At 41.3% G+C, this 22,721-nt stretch overlaps 1 protein-coding gene across 1 annotated transcript; it reads left to right on the top strand.

Moving 5' to 3' along the window:
* The first annotated feature begins 5,858 nt into the window (after positions 1-5,858).
* On the top strand, positions 5,859-22,468 carry LOC146635067 (uncharacterized). Its single transcript, XM_085344386.1, has 3 exons — positions 5,859-6,047; positions 19,277-19,386; positions 20,085-22,468. Exons 2-3 carry the CDS (start codon positions 19,369-19,371, stop codon positions 22,425-22,427), a joined length of 2,361 nt encoding a protein of 786 aa, XP_085200512.1. The 5' UTR covers positions 5,859-6,047; positions 19,277-19,368; the 3' UTR covers positions 22,428-22,468.
* The last annotated feature ends 253 nt before the right edge of the window (positions 22,469-22,721 follow it).

Here is a 22,721-nt window from a genome sequence, read left to right as displayed (position 1 = left end):
AAATATAAATAACTGAAACTTGAATCTTTACTGAAGCTCAGTGTTTGACACAGAGTTCACTCACATGTGCTGTACCAGTGTACCTGGGGTGGCTGTAGCTCAGGTGGCAGAGCAGGTCAGCCACTACTATGGAAGAAATATAGTATCATCAGAATTCAAGTATTTTTAGACATTGAATTTATGACACTGAAATTTTATCCTCCAAATTTCACCTGCAAAAATATTCACCTGCAAAAATTCACCTGCAAAAAATTCACCTGCAAAAATTCACCTGCAAAAAATTCACCTGCAAAAATTCGCCTGCAAAAATTCAACTGCAAAAGTGATGAACTTTAATGACCCAAGCCAGAGCAATCAGCACCAGATCGAGTCGAGTGGCTCTCAGCCAATTAAATTACGCTGTTTGATCACATGACACCGTTAGCCAGCAGTGTATCTCCTAAAAGAGAGCTGTTTAAAGGTGAGTGATTAAGTTTTTCTCCTAAATAGAGATCATTACAGAATGCCTAGTCCTACTTAAAATCCCATTTATTTATTTTTGTATTTTTTTATCATCTACTCGAACTAAGGAAAACGTTTGACTAACTCAAAGACAATTTCCACGCCTCCCCTGCCTGTCTGCAGAGGCAGTTTTGAATTTAGGAGCAGCAAGATGGCAGCGGCAAACCCTGGCGATTCTCCGGTAAGTATATTGTTATTTATCTTCAAGTTTGTCTTTTGAAACGTTAATGTTATTTAAATCCGTTGCTCACGTATAAAGTACACAGACGGGGTCTTTGCTCAACTCGTCTGAGGCGTGTCTCACTAAGCGCTACATGCTAGCATCCTGCTAACCGAGCTACCATTTACATGCTGTGCTTTAGAAAATAGGATACTCGTTAAAAAAATACTCCGCAGATATTGATAGATAGACGAACACTGCAAATATAATGTTGGAAACGAGAACGGCCTTTGGTGAAGGGGTAAAATACACCATGAATAAAGCCATATAGTGAATTGGCTGCCATGGTTGCAGAACAGCCTGATTTAATGACAAGAATGGGGAAGAGTGAGGTGAAGTGAACCAAAGCCACAAAACACAGTCAGAAGAGGCGGCAAAAGGGCAGTGATCTGTCCGTCAGTATGAAGTTGGTGTGTGCTTTGGTGAACAAAAACTCCAGACCGGTAGCAGGAAGATGGGAGACTCGTGTTTCACTGGAATAGTGGTGAATTAAAACATCCTTTGTTGGGGACATTTCGGTGTAAATGCATCCATACAGGTGAGACAGAGGCAGACCAGACAGTGAAGAAAACAAGGCAAACATTAGAAATATTAAAACGGAAATATAGGATTAATATAACATACAATTTGGGAAAATGTAAGGAACGCAATGTAAATGATATTGTAAAGTCATTAAAACAGCATACTCTGATTAAAAGAAACATGTAATTGGGTAGGATAATAATGTTAAAAAAAACATGTACAAGATGGGTATGTATACTTGTAGCCAGAATTTAACAACTATAAAGTTGTAGCATGTCAGTACCTTACCCCATCCATTATATCCACACTTTCAGAAAAGGATATGGTCAATATCTTTACAAATACTATCTAAACTTAAATGGGATATTCCCTCTGCTTCTTCTGCTTCTCGTATACACCCTCAGGGTTTGTGATCAGCCAGCGGCTGATATGATCATTAATCCTGTAAAATAATATTCTTTCGGTTTATGAATCTGTTTGCATGGATTTCTTAATCCGTTTCCACTGTTAGCAGAAGTTGTGCATGCAGTTTTGGTGTGCTGCTCTCCAAGACTACAAGCTGTGTTAAAGTTGGAAGTAACTGGCCGATGTTCCACTGTTGAAGATCAGCTGTGCCCATTTGTTGCACATTGTGGGTATGGAGAAGTTGAGGCCCTTGCAGGCTACCCACAATTTCCCCAAACTGAGCGATTATACATCTTGCTTCCATATTTGTATCTTGTGTCACTAAAAATACATTTTATTTTAGTTTTATACATTGATTAATGACCTGCAGAATCTCCTTATCATATAAGGTGATTCATAATTGTCACTTTATGCTTTCTCCATTTTGAAAGTGATGACATCCTTGCATTACATACTTTAGGTTCATTTTCTGCAGGCAGGTTTCTGACAGAACAGGCAGATTTACACTATAACCTGCAGCAATGGACACATAAAGAAATGAAAAATTACATGTATGTGCTAACTTTCTAAACACTGTTACATTTATGATTAAGTAGATAAAACATTTATGTCAGCCTTGGCTCATAGTTCATTTAAAGACAAGAACTTTGTGTGTGTTTCAGGTCCTGCACTCTCAAAGACTGAATGAACCTGCATTGCAGCCATGGGTCACTGTGAGCATCACAGGGAAGGTTGAAGCCGCCCGCTGCAGCTGTAAGGCCGGAGTCACGGAGACCTGCACCCACGTCACTGCTCTTCTGTTTAATGTAGAAGCAACAGTGTTGATCCGTGGCACAAGGACTGTTACAGATGAACCTGCATACTGGGTTTTGCTGGGTAATATGACCAAGATACAGCCAGAGGTTGGCCATAAGATGGACTTCTCCTCTTCAGCTGCCCAAAAAAAGGCTCTCAATCAAAACATAAACAGACCATCTGTAGTGACAGGTAAAAGGAGCCGTCCTCAAAACATAAAAATCCCACCTGCTACTGTGGAGGAGTTGTCACTGCTATAATGCCATCATGTTTTATCTAGGGGTCTAAATTTATGCCTATAGTGTACTGCCGTGTAAATAATTTGCATTTACTGAATGAGTATCGCTGTTCAAAAATTGAATAAAGAAACAAACTAATTTTTGCCTTTTTTTTTTATTAAAACCACTTTATAGAACATCACATCAGTTACAATGTAGAATCCATGTCACTGGAGCATTTTGATTCAATAAACAGTAAAAAGGTGAGCTGTGAAGACCAAGGACAAGTGCAGTTCACAGGTTTTCTATCCAAGGAATCCCAGAAGATTGCATGGTGTCATTGCCCAGCAGTTGTTCGCAGGACATATGGACTCAACCGCAACAATCCCTCACACTGAGCAGCATGAAGTGACAGTGCAGAGGAAAAACTCCAGCAGAACCAGAACCCGGTTCAGTACCAGCAGCCATCTGGGTTTGGAGGAGAGAGACAGAGACACAGAACTACCAAAAGTATAATTTTTTATGTGATTGACTGCTGTTGTAATTCAAGCCCTGAGTGTAGAGCAGGTAAGATATAAAGTTGCATCCTAAATTCCATGCTCATGCAGAGTGTTTAGTTTATGACTTTTTCACCTGGTCATTTCTTGATGAACAGATGGTCTTTTAACAGTGGAACATCGGCCAGTTACTTCCAACTTTAACGCAGCTTGTAGTCTTGGAGAGCAGCACACCAAAACTGCATGCACAACTTCTGCTAACAGTGGAAACGGATTAAGAAATCCATGCAAACAGATTCATAAACCGAAAGAATATTATTTTACAGGATTAATGATCATATCAGCCGCTGGCTGATCACAAACCCTGAGGGTGTATACGAGAAGCAGAAGAAGCAGAGGGAATATCCCGTTTAAGTTTAGATAGTATTTGTAAAGATATTGACCATATCCTTTTCTGAAAGTGTGGATATAATGGATGGGGTAAGGTACTGACATGCTACAACTTTATAGTTGTTAAATTCTGGCTACAAGTATACATACCCATCTTGTACATGTTTTTTTTAACATTATTATCCTACCCAATTACATGTTTCTTTTAATCAGAGTATGCTGTTTTAATGACTTTACAATATCATTTACATTGCGTTCCTTACATTTTCCCAAATTGTATGTTATATTAATCCTATATTTCCGTTTTAATATTTCTAATGTTTGCCTTGTTTTCTTCACTGTCTGGTCTGCCTCTGTCTCACCTGTATGGATGCATTTACACCGAAATGTCCCCAACAAAGGATGTTTTAATTCACCACTATTCCAGTGAAACACGAGTCTCCCATCTTCCTGCTACCGGTCTGGAGTTTTTGTTCACCAAAGCACACACCAACTTCATACTGACGGACAGATCACTGCCCTTTTGCCGCCTCTTCTGACCGTGTTTTGTGGCTTTGGTTCACTTCACCTCACTCTTCCCCATTCTTGTCATTAAATCAGGCTGTTCTGCAACCATGACAGCCAATTCACTATATGGCTTTATTCATGGTGTATTTTACCCCTTCACCAAAGGCCGTTCTCGTTTCCAACATTATATTTGCAGTGTTCGTCTATCTATCAATATCTGCGGAGTATTTTTTTAACGAGTATCCTATTTTCTAAAGCACAGCATGTAAATGGTAGCTCGGTTAGCAGGATGCTAGCATGTAGCGCTTAGTGAGACACGCCTCAGACGAGTTGAGCAAAGACCCCGTCTGTGTACTTTATACGTGAGCAACGGATTTAAATAACATTAACGTTTCAAAAGACAAACTTGAAGATAAATAACAATATACTTACCGGAGAATCGCCAGGGTTTGCCGCTTCCATCTTGCTGCTCCTAAATTCAAAACTGCCTCTGCAGACAGGCAGGGGAGGCGTGGAAATTGTCTTTGAGTTAGTCAAACGTTTTCCTTAGTTCGAGTAGATGATAATAAAAATAAATGGGATTTTAAATAGGACTAGGCGTTCTGTAATGATCTCTATTTAGGAGAAAAACTTAATCACTCACCTTTAAACAGCTCTCTTTTAGGAGACACACTGCTGGCTAACGGTGTCATGTGATCAAACAGCGTAATTTGATTGGCTGAGAGCCACTCGACTCGATCTGGTGCTGATTGCTCTGGCTTGGGTCATTAAAGTTCATCACTTTTGCAGTTGAATTTTTGCAGGCGAATTTTTGCAGGTGAATTTTTTGCAGGTGAATTTTTGCAGATGAATTTTTTGCAGGTGAATTTTTTTCAGGTGAATTTTTGCAGGTGAATTTTTGCAGGTGAATATTTTTGCAGGGAAATTTGGAGGATAAAAAATCAGTGTCATAAATTCCATGTCTAAAAATACTTGAATTCTGATGATACTATATTTCTTCCATACTGTACCAGTGTACCTGCACATGTGATGTGACAATAAAAGTGAATTGTTTACGTGAATTGTTCAAGTTCACTGCTGTAATAACTAATAATGATTAATATAATAACTATAATATTGGCCATATTATATTTACACTGACTTTAGTCTCATGAACAACATAATTGTTATTTACTAGCTAATCTTAAAATGACTGTTCAGTACAGAAATGAAGCCCAACAATCATGTTTTACAGTCATGTGGTCTCAGCCTCAGATACTTATTAAATCACACAAAGCTCGTGTAGAAACAAACGAACAAATGAACAAAATATGTTCTCCTTCATTTCTCTCAAACAAAGCTGTATGAAACGTTTCCAGCGGTTAGTATCATGGTTGCTAGGCAACCTGGGCAGCGCGACGGAGATCGACCAGCATTTCACAAGCCTCGCACTTCCGGCCTTAGCGGTCTTTGAGTACGCGGCCCTTGTGGACCGTTAAGGCTGCGTACTTTAGGGCTGCAGAACCTGAATTGGGATACAGCCTAAGGCTGTTCCAATTCTCAGCACCGGTCCTCTCTTTCCCAGAGTCCTTAGCAAATCTCCTTCCCACGATGACGTTTCCAACGAGGGCAAGAAAAAGAGTTTAGGAAAAGGAGATAGGCGCTACTTTTGAAATAACACCCCACATGGTTACGTTGGTCTGCTTAGTCACGTGACCGCACAGCAACAAATCACAGCAGAGCCGGAAAAGGAGGCGGAGCAAAGTGTGTGTGCAGGAGAGGAGTCGAGCAGAGAGAGCTGCTTTTTCATGAAACGGGAGTAAAGTAGTAAACTTACAGGAACATATACCACTGCCAACGTTGGGATTAATTTCTGCATCGATCTGCACACCCTTGTGTCCTGGATCGTAGCCGAGATCAGCGTGAACCACGTGGGTCTCTGCTCCCTGATCTGTTTCTTAAGACTTTCAGCTTCATCACGGAGTTTCTCTCGGTTTGTGGGCTCATCTAAAGGTAATCACCGAGCCAACTTTAATGTGGGTTCAGTTTATGTTGTTGCTGTTAAGAATAATAGATTGCTTGGTATACACTGGAGTTAGACAGACTGTAGAGTTTGTGATTGTCTGCAACATTATAATCTGGCGGTTGCTATGGGGTAAGAATACATACAGAAAAATAGTCTTTGAATATGAACAAAGGGTGCAGGGCAGGAGAAGAGCCAACCCCCAGGACAGGAAGCCACGGGTACAAGCGTGGGGGAGGGCTGTCACTACCGAGAAGGGTCTGGCTGCAGCCACTGTGGAGCTCCACAGTAACCGGAAACACGTGACCTCCACAGTAACCGGAAACACGTGACCTCCACAATAACCGGAAACACGTAACTTCGGTTAAATCGACTTTGACATCGAAAACTAAATTGCGTTTTTGTCACTATTGATGCTGCTGAGAAATAAAAATGGTTTTAAGTGGGGGGTTTTAACACTCTGGGTTTGTTCAAAAAACTTCACCATCCTCTAAATTGTTCGTGGCCAAAAGTGACACTTGCTGTTTCGCTGATTTATTTATTTTTTTACAGTACATCGCGTTGTGCGTTCTGATTGCTGTAGACCATTGTCAATCAATCTAGTCCAGTGTCTCCTGTACAGGAGCGGTCCCTAATAGGCCCACGGACCGGTCCCGGTCCGTGAGTCTTTTGGTACCGTTCCGCGAGAGTTGATCCTCCGGTGTGAAATGTATGGTTGTAGTTGTGTGTCTTATTTTGAAAGAACTATTTACGCGTTACCATAGCGACCAGATAGCGTTAAGAAGCAGAGAGGAGGATGTCACTGTCATTGTTATTGGCGCACAGCTCAAGTCACGTTTATTATTACATTTACAAAATACCACAGTTTCTTTTTTTTATTCTTTTGTTGTATTTATCCGCGACACCTTAAAGGTCGTTCCCTGAAAATATTGTCTGACATTAAAGTGGTCTGTGGCGCAAAAAGGTTGGGGACTCCTGCTGTACAGTACAGAATGCGTTTAGCTTGTCGAATTTACATAAATCTTTGATCGCTAGCAGTGTAACTCTGAAGTGCTGTACTGTATGTTTGGAAGTTTTCTCCCAAACAAACACAACAATGCCGACGAAACGTTTTGCACCCTCAAATGCACCTTTAGGTTTCATTCCATAATACTGGACTTATGTTTCTACGAAGGTTTGAACTCTAAGAGTGTTTAAACAAAAGAGAAAAGTGTGAAAATGTTCATGCCTGTCTGAGAAAAGTGTATAAAGCATGTAGTGAGGGGTTTTACAGTCTTAACATCTGTAATAATTGTAAAAAATAAAGTTGGCTACTTCATGGATTTCACCTACCGCGGGTTATTTTTAGAACGTAACACCAGCGATAAACGAGGGACTGCTGTATTATTAATAGTAGAGTCTGGGACATCTAATTGATTAACATCAACATTGATTATTATGCACTATTATTTTTGTTCAAGGAGAGCCAAAAATATAAAACTCTCTCAGCTTGTTTGTTGCCAAAAATGGCCACTTTTTGTGTATGTTCACAAAATGCTATAAAATGTTTCTTAAAACATTTATCTACTTTTACCGACGTGACTCTTTAAAATAGCACCAGTCCTTTTCATCAAAATCAAAATTGTATCTAAATTTTTTACTCTTTATAGCCAATTAGGTTATATATTACCATTAACTTTTCAGATAAAACGGTGATAAAGTCCTAATGTTTTCATGAAACTTCCTTTTATTCCCCATCTGAGCATCGGGGAAAAGGCTGTCTTGCAATTGTTGAGGTCACTAGTGTGTGCCCCATTTCTTCCAGGATCACTCTCTTTATAGGTTTTAGTGGACTCATAGTACTGCGAAGTGGTTTCATGGTACAAAGGGATTGTATTCCAAGATCTGGGAGACTGTAGAAATGAGCAGTGATGCCTTTCCTACCATCTTTCCAGAAAAATAAGTGATCTGTAAGCTGTTAGGCTTACTTACAGCAGCAGCACTTTCTGCACCTGCATAAACTCCAGGACACATTTACTAACGATGTTTGTTGCTGTATGTGCTGCAGCTTTGAATTTTTTAATAATATATATTTTGTTAATATTTTGGCTATGGTGTCTTGTTATGAAATGTAAAAGAGTAAAAGTGTTGTTAGCAGGTGCGTCAAAGCTAAGTTTGACTGGGAAACTTAAAGCTCAATAGGCTGCATCAACAGAAATTCACTGCAGCCTATGTAATATTTCATGCATCATAATTTATTCTACTCTATCTTGCAAATACATATTTGTGTGGCAATGTCATGCACAACACACACAACTATTAGATCCTTAAGATCAAACCCGTGTCATTGTTTTGGTCCACTGCAGTGCAGGGCCCTGTTTCAGGAAGCCGGTTTAGTGGAAAAACTGAGTAAGTATACCCTGAGTTAACGAAAACTCTGGGTTTTCGGTTTCACAAAGCGAGTTCAGCTGAAGCCTGAGTGAGTCACTATGACAACACACGCCGTGAAGCTAACCTGCCCCCTAGCAGGTTTACTTCAACTAACCCTGACTGTCTCCGCCCCTTTGTCGGAAACCTGACAGTAGGAAGTGTCAGACATGGCGTGTCCCTTCCTTGAAGAGCCAGTAGATCGTGAAGCCCAAATCCTCCGCAGAGCTCTCCGCCGGGAGAGAGTGATTAGAGCGCGTTTGGACATTTTATCATTTCCTGATGATTTTCTGTGCGAACGTTACCGTTTCTCAGCACAATCTATAAGTTATTTGAATAACATCCTCAGGCCATATATTACGCATGTGACACATCGCGGACATTCTCTCAGTTCTGTACATATTATTTGTATTGCACTTCGGTTTTTTGCAAACGGGAGCTTTCTGTATAATATTGGTGACGCTGAGCACGTTTCCAAGGCTACCGTCTGTCGGGCAGTCAGGAATGTTACAGTTGCACTGAAACGTCTCCTGCACTCATCTGTGGTGTTCCCCGGTCACAGACCCACAAGATTCATCAAAGAGGGATTCCACAAAATTGCAGGTATCAGGATGACCAAAACTTAATTTATGATGTGGTGATATTTGAACTACTACTTAAATTTTACATTTATTTTCACGGTTCCCAGGCGTGATTGGCTGTACAGATGGCACTCACATTCCAATCATTGCTCCATTAGTAAATGAAGGAGACTATGTGAACAGGAAGTCTTTCCACAGCATTAATGTACAGGTACATAGTTCCCTGTAGCATTTCAAACTAACAAATTATTTCATCATGGTGATGGATGCTAATTTGTGTTCTCTGCACTGTGAAGATCATATGTGATGCTGCCAACATTATCACAAATGTGGAAGCCAAGTGGCCAGGCTCTGTTCATGACTCACAAATATTCCGTGAATGTACACTGAGCACAAAATTTGGACATGGTGAGTTGAGAATACTTTAAAATATATAAAGACCAATTGCTTCAGGGACATTTGAACTGAAGTGTATCCTTCTGTCTTAGGAGAGTTCACTGGCTACTTGCTTGGTGATAGGGGGTATCCATGTTTACCCTATTTGCTTACCCCTTACCCTGACCCTGAACCGGGCCCACAGCAGCGATATAATCTGGCTAATTGCAGGACAAGAGCCAGAATTGAAATGACTATCGGAATGCTTAAGGCCCGGTTCCAGTGCCTGCAAAGACTCAGGGTCACCCCAGAAAGGGCATGTGACATTATTGTTGCATGTGTGATTCTTCACAACATTGCCACAATTAGAGGAGAACACTGTCCTTCTGAACCAAACATCAGCAGTGATCCAAACCATGAACATCCTGACCCTCCCACGGACATACAAGATGGAAGCGCAGTCAGAGACACCATATGTCACAATCATTTCTTTTGACCCATCACCTCAACATGTTGAAAGACGGAAAAACAGATTTTTTGTTCAACTGGCTTTATTGGTCGCCTGTGTTTCCTGTACACAAAGTATTAAAAGATGTAAACCTCATAAAGTGTCTCTGTTGCTTCCTCCTCTGTAACAGCTGTCAATGTTTCTTCATTATTTTCCTGTAGTAAGGAAATTAACAACATTGCTGTTCTACTGTAAACTCATATAATCTGTGGAGTATTACTCACAACTGCATGTTGGTCTGGCTCAACAGGAGGCTGCACCAGATGCAGTACACCACCACCATCAACTGATAGAATATGAGGTTTATACAGGTCACTTATAACTTACAAGGGACCAAATGGCAATTAACAAACATACCAATCACCTTACACTTCATTGTCATTATGCTCTCAAAGACAACCAAGACTGAGGGAAGGCAAAATCAGTAGGAAAATAACTTCACTACAAAATAATTCATTATGGTAAAGAGTTTATCAAATGAATGAGCAGCACTGCAAAGGTGACTGTGAAGAAAGGATGTATGCACATCATGTATTATTTTGAATTTACCTCTTATGTAGGCACTTGTGTCTTGCGGGGTTATTGACTCAGAGGATGTCCCCGCAGAGATGCCTTCGGCCACAGGGCGCCCACTGTTTTGGCTGAGGGCCAACTGCTCAGCCTCTGTGAGTGGTGGTGGTGGAGGACCCCCACCTGTTTTTCGGGCCTCCGCTTTTTTTCTGTTGGCTATAACGGGCCACATTTGAGCATACAGAGTAAGCAAATGTGTACTTGTAATGTGCTCAGATAATTTCAAAAAGTGCTTACAGAAAGAAAATTAATGTAGCCTCTAACTGCAATTGATTTACGTGGGACAAACAGACCAAGCACTATGGCTCATAATACAATTACACCTTACCTGTTTGGACTATATTTTTATATTTCATTTTTACTTGCTGCCAGGCACGTTTGGGGCCTGTTGGGTTGCACCTGCGCTCACATCACGTCACAAAATAAAATGTATAAAATAACAAATAAAATAACATATGATAAAATAACGTGTTAAATGGGTGGAAATCCCTAGATCAATGTTTATATTAACACTCACGCATTGACTCTGTCGGCTATGTTTTGCCATGCATGCTCCCTTTCTTTTGCAGCTGTGGCTGTGTTACTTTTTTCCGCGGAATTTGCATGTTATCGGCATATGCTGCCATCAGAATTTCGGCCTCAAGCGCTGTGAAATACATTGACCGCGCCTTCTTTCCCTCCGTCTCCATGGTGACTCGCTTAATCTGTGCTCCGCTTATCAGGGCTTTATGTATCCTCGTCCGCGCGCTTCACTTGGGGTTAAAGCAACTCCGCGTTGATTGAACTACTTGTTATCAGCCTTTCTGAAACCGAATATTCCGAGTTGGACAGTTCGGGGTTACTCAACCCTGCGTATCTTTTTTCACTCTGAGTTTTCTAAACCGGCTTCCTGAAATAGGGCCCAGTAGTCAAAAAAAAGAATAAGTGAAGTGTCCACAATTGGCCAGGATAGAGCCCAGTGTTAATGTTTAAAATGTATAAAAATATTATTGATTACAATTCTTTACTGTTAATATCAACAATAAGCTTTTTATTTTGAAATTACAACTTCAAAAAAAATGCTGTTACATTTAATGCTGTTACACTGTAATCCTTTATTATAAGTATGGACACAGAATAAAGTGAACAACATTTTGAAATAAGTTTAATTTGAATTTTGTACTACGTAAAAAACAAAACAAAAAAACAACAACATATTAAACAAACAAACACAGCCAGTGCCTTCATTTGTCCATTACATGTCATAGCACTGACCCTTAGCCCCTGCTCATCAGCACATGCTTTCAAAAAGAGCTCCATGTCCTCTGCAAACTGAAAAACAACGAGGAACAAGTCCCTTGCTCCAGTGTCTTCTTCCTCTGACATGTCTCTTAAGACCCTCTGCTGGTCCCCTTGATTTAAGGACAGATATTTTGGCATTGTTACATGTCCATGGAAAAGTGCCTTATTTTGGACAACCCACTGCACAGCAGGACACAGATCTTCAACAACTGCTGGCTCCTGTGTCAGGCAAATGGGGATGAAAACAGTTATTTCTCTGTTGCAGAACAGTTTTTTAACAGTTGTAGGAGCCATAATTGAATGTATTGAATTTTGATGATCACTGGGTTTTTATTTGTTTGGTTGTTATGGGAGTCACGTGGGTGCTAGCGGTGACATAAATGGGCGTTGTCAGTCTGTCATTCATGGGTTTTGATTTTGACAGAGAGGAGGGCTCGGTAGCCGTAGTTTTTGTTGACCGCTGCACTACATGTTTCGCTTCGTTTATTAGAGCCTGTGATGTTGTAAGAGTCTGAATCAGGAGCTGATGATATTACTCTGTAAACTCTCAAAGCACTTTAATAAACAAGCAAACAATTCCATCTCTCGCATTATTGCGTAAAGTTGACAGCGCGTCAGGCAAATAGGCAGGCTCCAGCCCCGGCCTGTAGCGACTGTGGAAGTCGCTACAACAGTTATTCAAATGTCACTAACCATGTAATTACACTACTGTTTAAAGTGAATACTGACCTGACTGACTTCCTGGAACTTGCGCTTTTTCAGTCTGAAAATTGGCACGTGTTGTCCTTCAAGCACAGCTTTGGCTTCCTCTCTCCAGTGTGCAAATAGCTTGCCAGAGCTACGAAGAGTAAGGCCACAGTGAGGGCATGTCATTTTCATGGACTTTCCATCAGCTGCAGTTTTATTGAACACAGAGGGTGGAGCATATGAATGTTCTAACAAAGACTCAGAAAATGGTTCAGATACCGAAGACAAAACCTTGGGGGGGAGACGGGGCTCCTCGAAGAGTACTGCCGGAGGAATACGGGTCTCCTCGGAGAGTTCAGCGGGGAGCAGTCCTGATAATGGTGGCTGACTTGGCATTGAAGAATGCTGACAAGACAATATATGCCTTGCCATATCCCCACGCCGTATGATTGTAATCTTACAGACAGGGCGGTGAAAGTGTCCTGTTGTCCTGCAAGCCAGCCTGCACCGGCATATCATTTTATCTGTAAGAGAAAAAACAAACAAACAAACAAACAAACAGATGTAATTTAAATGTAGTTGTATAGAATGCAATCAATTTGTCTAACAATCAGATTGTACATGTTAACAAAAACATCCAAGCCAACCTCAATAATGAAAGCAAAATGGTATGGATCACAAAAGTTATGTCAAGAAAAGTGGTGAAAAGTAAATAAAAATATATTTTATAAAAACACTATTTTTGTTGCAGATGAATGCACTGAACTGTACAATATCAACAGCAACTTTTATGTCAACAAAGATACTGCAGAAGTGCTTAAAAAAAGTGCATATTTATAACTATAAAGTATATTTAATACAAACATACCTTTGAAAGGCAAAGCATTTTTTTATATGCACACTTAGATGCTCCTCAATCTTTGCCCTGACAGTAGGGCTGAAAGTGGGGCACAGAGGGCAGTGAAAGAGTCCTCTGCAACACGTGTTGCATTCCTGCAATTCTGGCTTTAAGCCCGAATTCCGGATTGATATGTGCATCTAAAACAGAGAGAGAAACAGATAAACACCATATATACATTTAAGTTAAGGTTTTAGCAGAAATAAGAATTTACAGTTGGCATGTAATAGATTTGGGAAGAAAATTCTTGAAAAAAACCCACAAATATTTTACAAGACACTTTAATTTGTGAGACATGTTTCTATTGACATATAACAGTCAATTGAACAGGGGCTAACTAAAATCTGGGCAATAAAAAAGCTGTACAGAAAAGAATGACGAATAGAAGTATTGATAAATATATAAATCTGTTTGTGATGAAATTTACAGTGTTGACGCTAACAGTTTAGATACCTCTGTTTAAAAAGCACTGACTCGACTTTTTAGTCAAGTCGAAGTAAGAAGTACAGGGTCTAAAGTATAATTTATGTACAAAATATTGAAGTAATCTTGCGTCCAAAGCACGCGTGCGGGGGGCTGATTTACAAATGTACGCATTACAAAGTACAGATACGCGTGCTAAAATGTGAGAAGTAGAAGTATAAAGAAGTATACAGTAGGCACAAAAAAGTACAGCAGTAAAGTAAAGATACCAGAAAATTCTACTTAAGTACAGTATTGAAGTATTCGTTATTTTGCATCTCTGACGCCAACAATAAATCATACTCTAATGCAAAATGTGTTTTTTGCTTCTTCTCGCCCACAGAAGCCGTTAATCCAGCTCTCTTACTTAAACCAGGCCCAGGAAAAAGCATATCTGTGTGTTTCTCTGCCATGGAGCACGATGAAAAAACATTAAAATAAGGAGGAATGTTTTTGTAACGCAAAAAAAGTAAAAGAAAGACTTAACCAACCTTTGCGATCAACTTGCATGACTTCCACGGTATCCATGCGTGTTTACGGCTAGTGTGGAGGTCACGTGTTTCCGGTTAGTGTGGAGGTCACGTGTATCCGGTTACTGTGGAGCTCCACAGTGGCTGCAGCCAGGTGCTCTTGTCACTACCCGATCCGTACCGGAAACCCGATCGGTACCCCGCATGTGCGAAAGGTGTCTACTTCCGGTCGAAGCATTTTACGATAGTTACAGGTCAGAGTATCTGTTAAGATGTTAAAAATAACAAGTATCTCTTAACATGTTTCCGATAATGAAACATTTAATATAATGTAGACAAAAATAAAAAAATTAAAAGATAGTGACAGATCGGGACTCCCGATCCTTACTGCGCATGTGCAAAGTCAGACCGTACAAATCGGGTCTACCCGATCCGTACCGCGCATGTGCAGGGGTTTTCTTCTTCTTCTGTTCGTTTAATGGCAGTGTACTCCCCAGTGTACGAGGACACCGCCACCTGCTGACTGAGCGAATGAACCCTATTGTAAACTGAATTAGCGTCATTACAAACGTGTGTTAAATTTGATTTAGTGATAATCGAGTGTGTTTATGCTTGTCGGTGTGGAGAGGATTGTTGGAAAAGTGATGATAATGTCCGCTATCACTGTCAATTGCCAGTAAACACTTCATCTGGCTGCTGAATCTTCACGTGACATATTATAAAGTCTGTATTATTAACTCTGTCATTAGGCACCATTCTTCTTATTTTACGGCGCTGTTGTTCAATCGGGGAACGCTTTCTGTTGAGGAGAAAAGCAAAAATTTGTTGCGGATACGGATTATTCATTGTTTAAATGTCCTGGTAGTCGAAAAGGAGGCAGAGCTGCTGAGAAATGCTAGGAGCTAACTGGGCGCTAACCATATCATTCAAACATATTGAATGTCGCAATGTTGGCAAAGAGAGGAAGTGACGTAAGATTTGCGCATGCGGGGTACCGATCGGGTTTCCGGTACGGATCGGGTAGTGACAAGGGCAATCAGCCTGTAGAATAGGACTTCATAGGGCTTTGGAGTTGACGTCACGCCACAAAGCATTGTGGGAGCGCAGCGTCGTTTTCGGGGTCTACGAATCAAAACAAACACACTGTGTTGGAACGACGACTACAAGAAAGATGCTTAAAAGCAGCTCAAAAGAGAATGGACTGTATAGAGACCGATTGCGTCCAGAGGCGAAGTGGCGGTACTTGCAGAAAATAGCGTGCATTGGAAATGTGGACCCGTATGAAATACGGCCGTGGAGTAGAAACCCTGAAGACCAACCGCTACTGACGTAGCCTGACATATTTTCGGACCTTGTCTGTGGAATCAGCGCGTACAAGTCGTCATTCAAACAAAGGTAAGTCAGCTCGAGTACTGCGAGTGAAACGCGTTTGATTTCCCTGCAAACATTCACATTAGTGCAGCATAAATTCATTCATGAGGGGAAATTACAGTGAGAACATGTGGAGGCTGTTAGATGGATAACATAGTGAGTTCAGTGCATTGATGTGACATTGTCCTGAAGGATTGTTATTCTTTATGGTTAAAGAAATTGCACTATTCATATTTATTATAAATAATCCTAATTACACATCTTGCTTCCATGTTTGTATCCTGTGTCACTAAAAATACATTTTATTTTAGTTTTATACTTTGATCAATGACCTGCAGAATCTCCTTATCATATTAAGTGATTCATAATTGTCACTTTATGCTTTCTCCATCTCTAAAGTGATGACATCCTTGCATTACATACTTTAGGTTCATTTTCTGCAGGCAGGTTTCTGACAGAGAACAGGCAGATTTACACTATAACATGCAGCGTTCTATAGATGGACACATAAAGAAATGAAAAATTACATGTATGTGCTAACTTTCTAAACACTTTGTTACATTTATGATAAAGTAGATAAAACACATTTGTGTCGGCCTTGGCTCATAGTTCTTGTCTTTAAATGAACTTTGTCTGTGTGTGTTTCAGGTCCTGCACTCTCAAAGACTGAATGAACCAGCATCGCAGCCATGGGTCACTGTGAGCATCACAGGGAAGGTTGAAGTCGCCCACTGCAGCTGTATGGCCGGAGTCGCAGAGACCTGCACCCATGTCGCTGCTCTTTTGTTTAATGTAGAAGCAACAATGTTGATCTGTGGCATAAGGACTGTTACAGATGAACCTGCATCTTCAGCTGCCCAAAAAAAGGCTCTTGTTCAAAACATAAACAGAACATCTGTATTGAAAGGTAAAAGGAGCCGTCCTCAAAAAAGAAAAATCCCACCTGCTACTTTGGAGGAGTTGTCACCGCTATTGGATACTGTGCTGGTACACAGTAAAGCTGTGGGTTGTGGGAATGACCCATAATGTTTTATCTAGGGGTCTAGATTTATGCCTGTAGTGCACTGCCGTGTAAATAATTTGCATTTACTGAATATATACTGACTGAGTCCCACTGTTCAAAAGTTGAATAAAGAAACAAACTAATTTTTGCCTCTTTTTTAAATTTTATTGAAACCACCTTATAGAACATCACATCAGTTACAGTGTAGAATCCATGGCATTTATCAGAATCAGAATACTTTATTCATCCTGAGGGAAATTAGGGGTTACAGCAGGCAGCACGCCAATGGCGCATGCGCACTCACAAAGGAACCTTCTGACCAACTTTACACAAGCATCACATTGGGCAGACATGTCAGAAGGTAGGCTGATAGGAAAAAACAACGAAAATACACTATATGAGGTAAGAGGAGGAGAAAAAAAACTCCACTCAGACTGAGCTCCTAGTGGGAGAACAGTTTGAGAACAGAAAAAACACCTCAGCACAAAAGCACATGACTATCAATACACCATAGAAACACAAGACAAGCAACAGGGGCGGGTAAAGGGTAAGAGAGAGCCGGTGTAGACAGCGCATCCGGTCCTGCAGCATGTCTGTGCTGGTCCAGTTGACTGCTATCTTCCCCGGTAGGGCACAAGCATCGAAGGCGTTGGAAAGGGAGGGGGGATGAGTGAGTGCTTATCAGTGTAAGTGTGTGTGTGTGCGTGTCCATAGTTTAGCTGAGACAGTGTCCTTCGGCCTATCAGGCTAAGTAAACAGTCCTCCAGCCAATCCAGGTGTCCTTGCATGGGACGGGAAGAATAGCCGTAACACAGTCGTTATCAGGGAGTGATTGTTCGGCTCCAGCCTTGGGCCTGCAGCTGGCGCCGTTATGGGGGTCCGCAATCTCAATGTTGATTTTGTAAATTTCCATGCGAGCAGCCCAGGAGAATTTTTGGCTGCCCTAACACTCCGACACTGGCCTCTCGATCTCCCGTTGGAGAGCCACGATCCTCCCCATGATGGTATCAAACTTTTTTTTTTTTTTTTTTTTGGTATCAAACTTCTGTTCCATGGTGTTGCCATTCTTTTGATTCTGAGACCTCAAAGCTGCAGCGATCCGTTCCGTGATGTCGTCCAGCTGTCGCTCAAGGGTCTCATTTTGAGCAGGCCTCTCTCTGATGTATTCCCCCATACGCTCAATGTTGTTGCTTTGAGCCTTCACAGCAGCTGTAAGCATCTCCAAGGTGTTGACCATATTACGTTCGTTGTGAGAGGTCGCGCCTCATCTCATCTCTTCAATTCCAGCGGGCAGCCTTGGGGGGGTTTGAACAGCCGGTTCCGCTCTCTTATTTCTCCGATAAACCAGGGCCAAGCCAACTCCGATCAGCACGAACCCTGCTATCATGGTTCCGAATAGATAGATATCTTCAGCGTCCTCGATCGACAGTCCCGCCAGACACATGACTCTCCAGTTCTGCCACCCGTCCATCGTGTATCCGGCAGGGAAAGTCTCTCCAGGGCACTCGGGCTCTCCCGAGCCCAGACTTCTCGTTGAGAAAAGGGTGTCAATAGCATTCAGAGACCAGTTAATCAAATCCATAATTCTCTTTTAGGTTTTAGAGAACGACCGTGTGAGTCTATTCCAGGGAAAGTAATGCACACGAAACAGACAAGGACATAGAGGCTAAGCAGGGAAGATAAGGGTGAGGAGGAGAGGAGAAAAGTGCGACCGCCTTAGCTGAGAGCCAAAGAAGAAAAATGATTTTATAGTTTACAAATGACAAAATGTTTACACAAAATCATGAGTGTTTACATGATATCATTCACTACAAACATTACTTTATTTACTGTATCTTTTGAAAAAATACAGCAATTTTAACAGCACAAGACTTAAGAGTATTTAACAGGAGCAGGTTTCATTTTTCCCTCGTTTTATTATCACACTGTTCACCAAACGCAGCAAACCTTCACCATCTTATCCTGAAGGGCCACCTCTTCACCCTCACATGGAAGAAGTAATCTGATTGGCATGGTGGTATGTTTGAAGCAGGTCCCTTGTGTAGCACTGGAACCCAGTCACGATGTGATTCATCCATTTAATAGGCTGGTTTGCTGCAATAATGCCAAATAATTAGCAACTCTATAAATAGAAGGTAGTTCTGCAAAATCACTCAGTAGGATGTTTGTTCTAATTTGCTATGAGCTCAGAGCGCATCGAAAATAAAACTAATAGGCTATAAAGATTGATATGAACATATTTAGAACTTACCGGAATGAAAATGTCTGGAGCACCAACAGATATTTGGAGATGGAATAGAACTGCACGTCAGCTCGTCTCACAGCTGCTCTCCAGGCTGGACGCCTTTGTTTGGTAACATCGATACACGAGCTGCCTCGTGTTGCTTCCAGGTTGGGAAAGAATGGCGCTGGCCAGTTGCCGTGTTTTATAACATGATTGACATGGCAGCACTGAATGCACATGTGCCGTATCAAGCATGCACCAGGATAAAGGAAAGACTAAATACTTTTTTGCCCCACTGTATTTGTGTACATGACAGCATTGCTGTCCAGCATTGTGTTTATCAAAACTCTTTTTACAAATCCTGCTGTGTGTGTGTCCCCCAGGTGATTAACAGGAGGAGAAGAGTCTGGTGGTGCAACGGAGGAACAATTTCATCCATTTGGACTCAGCTCAGCCACTACAGAGGAAACAATCAATGACTTCAACACAAAAGGTGAGAAAAATATCACAGTTACAATTAGGGATGCACCGATACCAATACTGGTATCGGGTATCGGGGCCGATACTGTGAAATGTGTGTGTACTCATACTCGTAAAAGTTAAGCGATACCATGAACCGATAATAATGTAGCCCGGATGGGAATTTGGGAGTAGACACTCATAATTCCCATGGACTTAAACGCCACGGTAACATAAGGTGTTCACAGTTGATGTTTTGTGATGTAACTGTACCCAGAATGTAATTTGCCCTGTAATATGTCACAAGGTAAATACAGGTAATTAGAGCAATCAAACTGTTATGTTAATCATAAAGTATTATTTTATGGTATGTAACTCTGAATGGAGTTTAAATATTGTTCAGAGTTCTAATTTCTTGTAACAGAAGTTACAAGAAAATACAAAGATCATATTTTATAAGCACACATTGAAACAACAATATCATCAGTTGAACTTGAAATTTCTTATGCGTAAAAGATTTTCTCTGCTGATCAATATTTCTTCAATAATGTCATTTTCATTACAACTCTCATTGTAGCACATCATTGTAATGTGATACTGCCACCAGAAGGTGGTGGAAACACACCAACAATGTGTTTGTTGACATGTTTGATTCAACGAATGGAGGGAGTTTCAGTTTGTTCCACGACTGCATTTCACTCACTGCCTCTGTTTGTATCTCTGTCACCACAGGACCAACATGGAGCAAGAAGTCAGCACTCTCAGGAGGCCGACAAACCTCACAGAAGAAAAGGAAAGAAAACCTACAGCTGTGATGAGTGTGGAAAGTCTTTTACCCAGGCTGGACACCTAAAAACACACCAAGTCATCCACAGTGGAGTTAAACCTTACAGCTGTGACTTGTGTGGAAAGTCTTTTACCCTGGCTGGAAGCCTAAAAACACACCAACTCATCCACAGTGGAGTTAAACCTTACAGCTGTGACTTGTGTGGAAAGTCTTTTACCCAGGCTGGAACCTTAAAAAAACACCAACTCATCCACAGTGGAGTTAAACCTTACAGCTGTGACTTGTGTGGAAAGTCTTTTACCCAGGCTGGACACTTGAAAAAACACCAACTCATCCACAGTGGATTTAAACCTTACAGCTGTGACTTGTGTGGAAAGTCTTTTACCCAGGCTGGACGCTTGAAAAAACACCAACTCATCCACAGTGGAGTTAAACCTTACAGCTGTGACTTGTGTGGAAAGTCTTTTACCCAGGCTGGACACCTAAAAACACACCAAGTCATCCACAGTGGAGTTAAACCTTACAGCTGTGACTTGTGTGGAAAGTCTTTTACCCTGGCTGGAGACTTGAAAAAACACCAACTCATCCACAGTGGAGTTAAACCTTACAGCTGTGACTTGTGTGGAAAGTCTTTTACCCTGGCTGGAGACTTGAAAAAACACCAACTCATCCACAGTGGAGTTAAACCTTACAGCTGTGACTTGTGTGGAAAGTCTTTTACCCAGGCTGGACACTTGAAAAAACACCAACTCATCCACAGTGGATTTAAACCTTACAGCTGTGACTTGTGTGGAAAGTCTTTTACCCAGGCTGGACACCTAAAAACACACCAAGTCATCCACAGTGGAGTTAAACCTTACAGCTGTGACTTGTGTGGAAAGTCTTTTGCCGTGGCTGGAAGCCTAAAAACACACCAACTCATCCACAGTGGAGTTAAACCTTACAGCTGTGACTTGTGTGGAAAGTCTTTTACCCTGGCTGGAGACTTGAAAAAACACCAACTCATCCACAGTGGAGTTAAACCTTACAGCTGTGACTTGTGTGGAAAGTCTTTTACCCAGGCTGGACACTTGAAAAAACACCAACTCATCCACAGTGGATTTAAACCTTACAGCTGTGACTTGTGTGGAAAGTCTTTTACCCAGGCTGGAGACTTGAAAAAACACCAACTCATCCACAGTGGATTTAAACCTTACAGCTGTGACTTGTGTGGAAAGTCTTTTACCGTGGCTGGACACTTGAAAAAACACCAACTCATCCACAGTGGAGTTAAACCTTACAGCTGTAACTTGTGTGGAAAGTCTTTTACCCAGGCTGGAACCTTAAAAAAACACCAACTCATCCACAGTGGATTTAAACCTTACAGCTGTGACTTGTGTGGAAAGTCTTTTACCCAGTCTGGAACCTTAAAAAAACACCAACTCATCCACAGTGGAGTTAAACCTTACAGCTGTAACTTGTGTGGAAAGTCTTTTACCGTGGCTGGACAATTGAAAAAACACCAACTCATCCACAGTGGAGTTCAACCTTACAGCTGTAACTTGTGTGGAAAGTCTTTTACCCTGGCTGGAACCTTAAAAAAACACCAACTCATCCACAGTGGAGTTAAACCTTACAGCTGTGACTTGTGTGGAAAGTCTTTTACCCAGTCTGGAGACTTGAAAAAACACCAACTCATCCACAGTGGAGTTAAACCTTACAGCTGTGACTTGTGTGGAAAGTCTTTTACCCAGGCTGGACACTTGAAAAAACACCAACTCATCCACAGTGGATTTAAACCTTACAGCTGTGACTTGTGTGGAAAGTCTTTTACCCTGGCTGGACACTTGAAAAAACACCAACTCATCCACAGTGGAGTTAAACCTTACAGCTGTGACTTGTGTGGAAAGTCTTTTACCCAGGCTGGAGACTTGAAAAAACACCAACTCATCCACAGTGGATTTAAACCTTACAGCTGTGACTTGTGTGGAAAGTCTTTTACCCAGGCTGGACACTTGAAAAAACACCAACTCATCCACAGTGGATTTAAACCTTACAGCTGTGAGTTGTGTGGAAAGTCTTTTACCCAGGCTGGACACTTGAAAAAACACCAACTCATCCACAGTGGAGTTAAACCTTACAGCTGTGACTTGTGTGGAAAGTCTTTTACCCAGGCTGGAACCTTAAAAAAACACCAACTCATCCACAGTGGACTTAAAGCACACAACTGTGAGTTGTGTGGTAAGGCTTTTGCTCTAAATAGCGACTTACACAGGCATCTAGTTACCCACTCTGGAACTAAGGCGTAGAGCTGCGACTTTTGTGGAAAAAGTTTCAGTGACAAACGGTACCGAAATATTCACCTACGGATTCACACTGGAAATGATGTTTCCTGCTGTGATCAGTGTGGGAAACTGTTTGCAACAGATGCACAGTTACAACAACACACTGAGGAGAGACCTTATAAATGTGACCTGTGTGAGAAGACTTTTAAAGCTCCAAATCAGCTGAAAAAACACCAACAGATCCACACCAGAAAGTAACTCTAGAAGTGCAGTTACTGTGAGGATGTATTGATTTTTTATCTTGTAATTTTAACCTGA

The sequence above is a fragment of the Diplotaxodon limnothrissa genome, linkage group LG3, assembly GCF_057381915.1.
Source record: "Diplotaxodon limnothrissa isolate DT_005_m linkage group LG3, D_limnothrissa_male_GT1.1, whole genome shotgun sequence".
Classification (NCBI taxonomy): domain Eukaryota; kingdom Metazoa; phylum Chordata; class Actinopteri; order Cichliformes; family Cichlidae; genus Diplotaxodon; species Diplotaxodon limnothrissa.
This window is presented reverse-complemented; position numbering and strand designations above follow the sequence as displayed.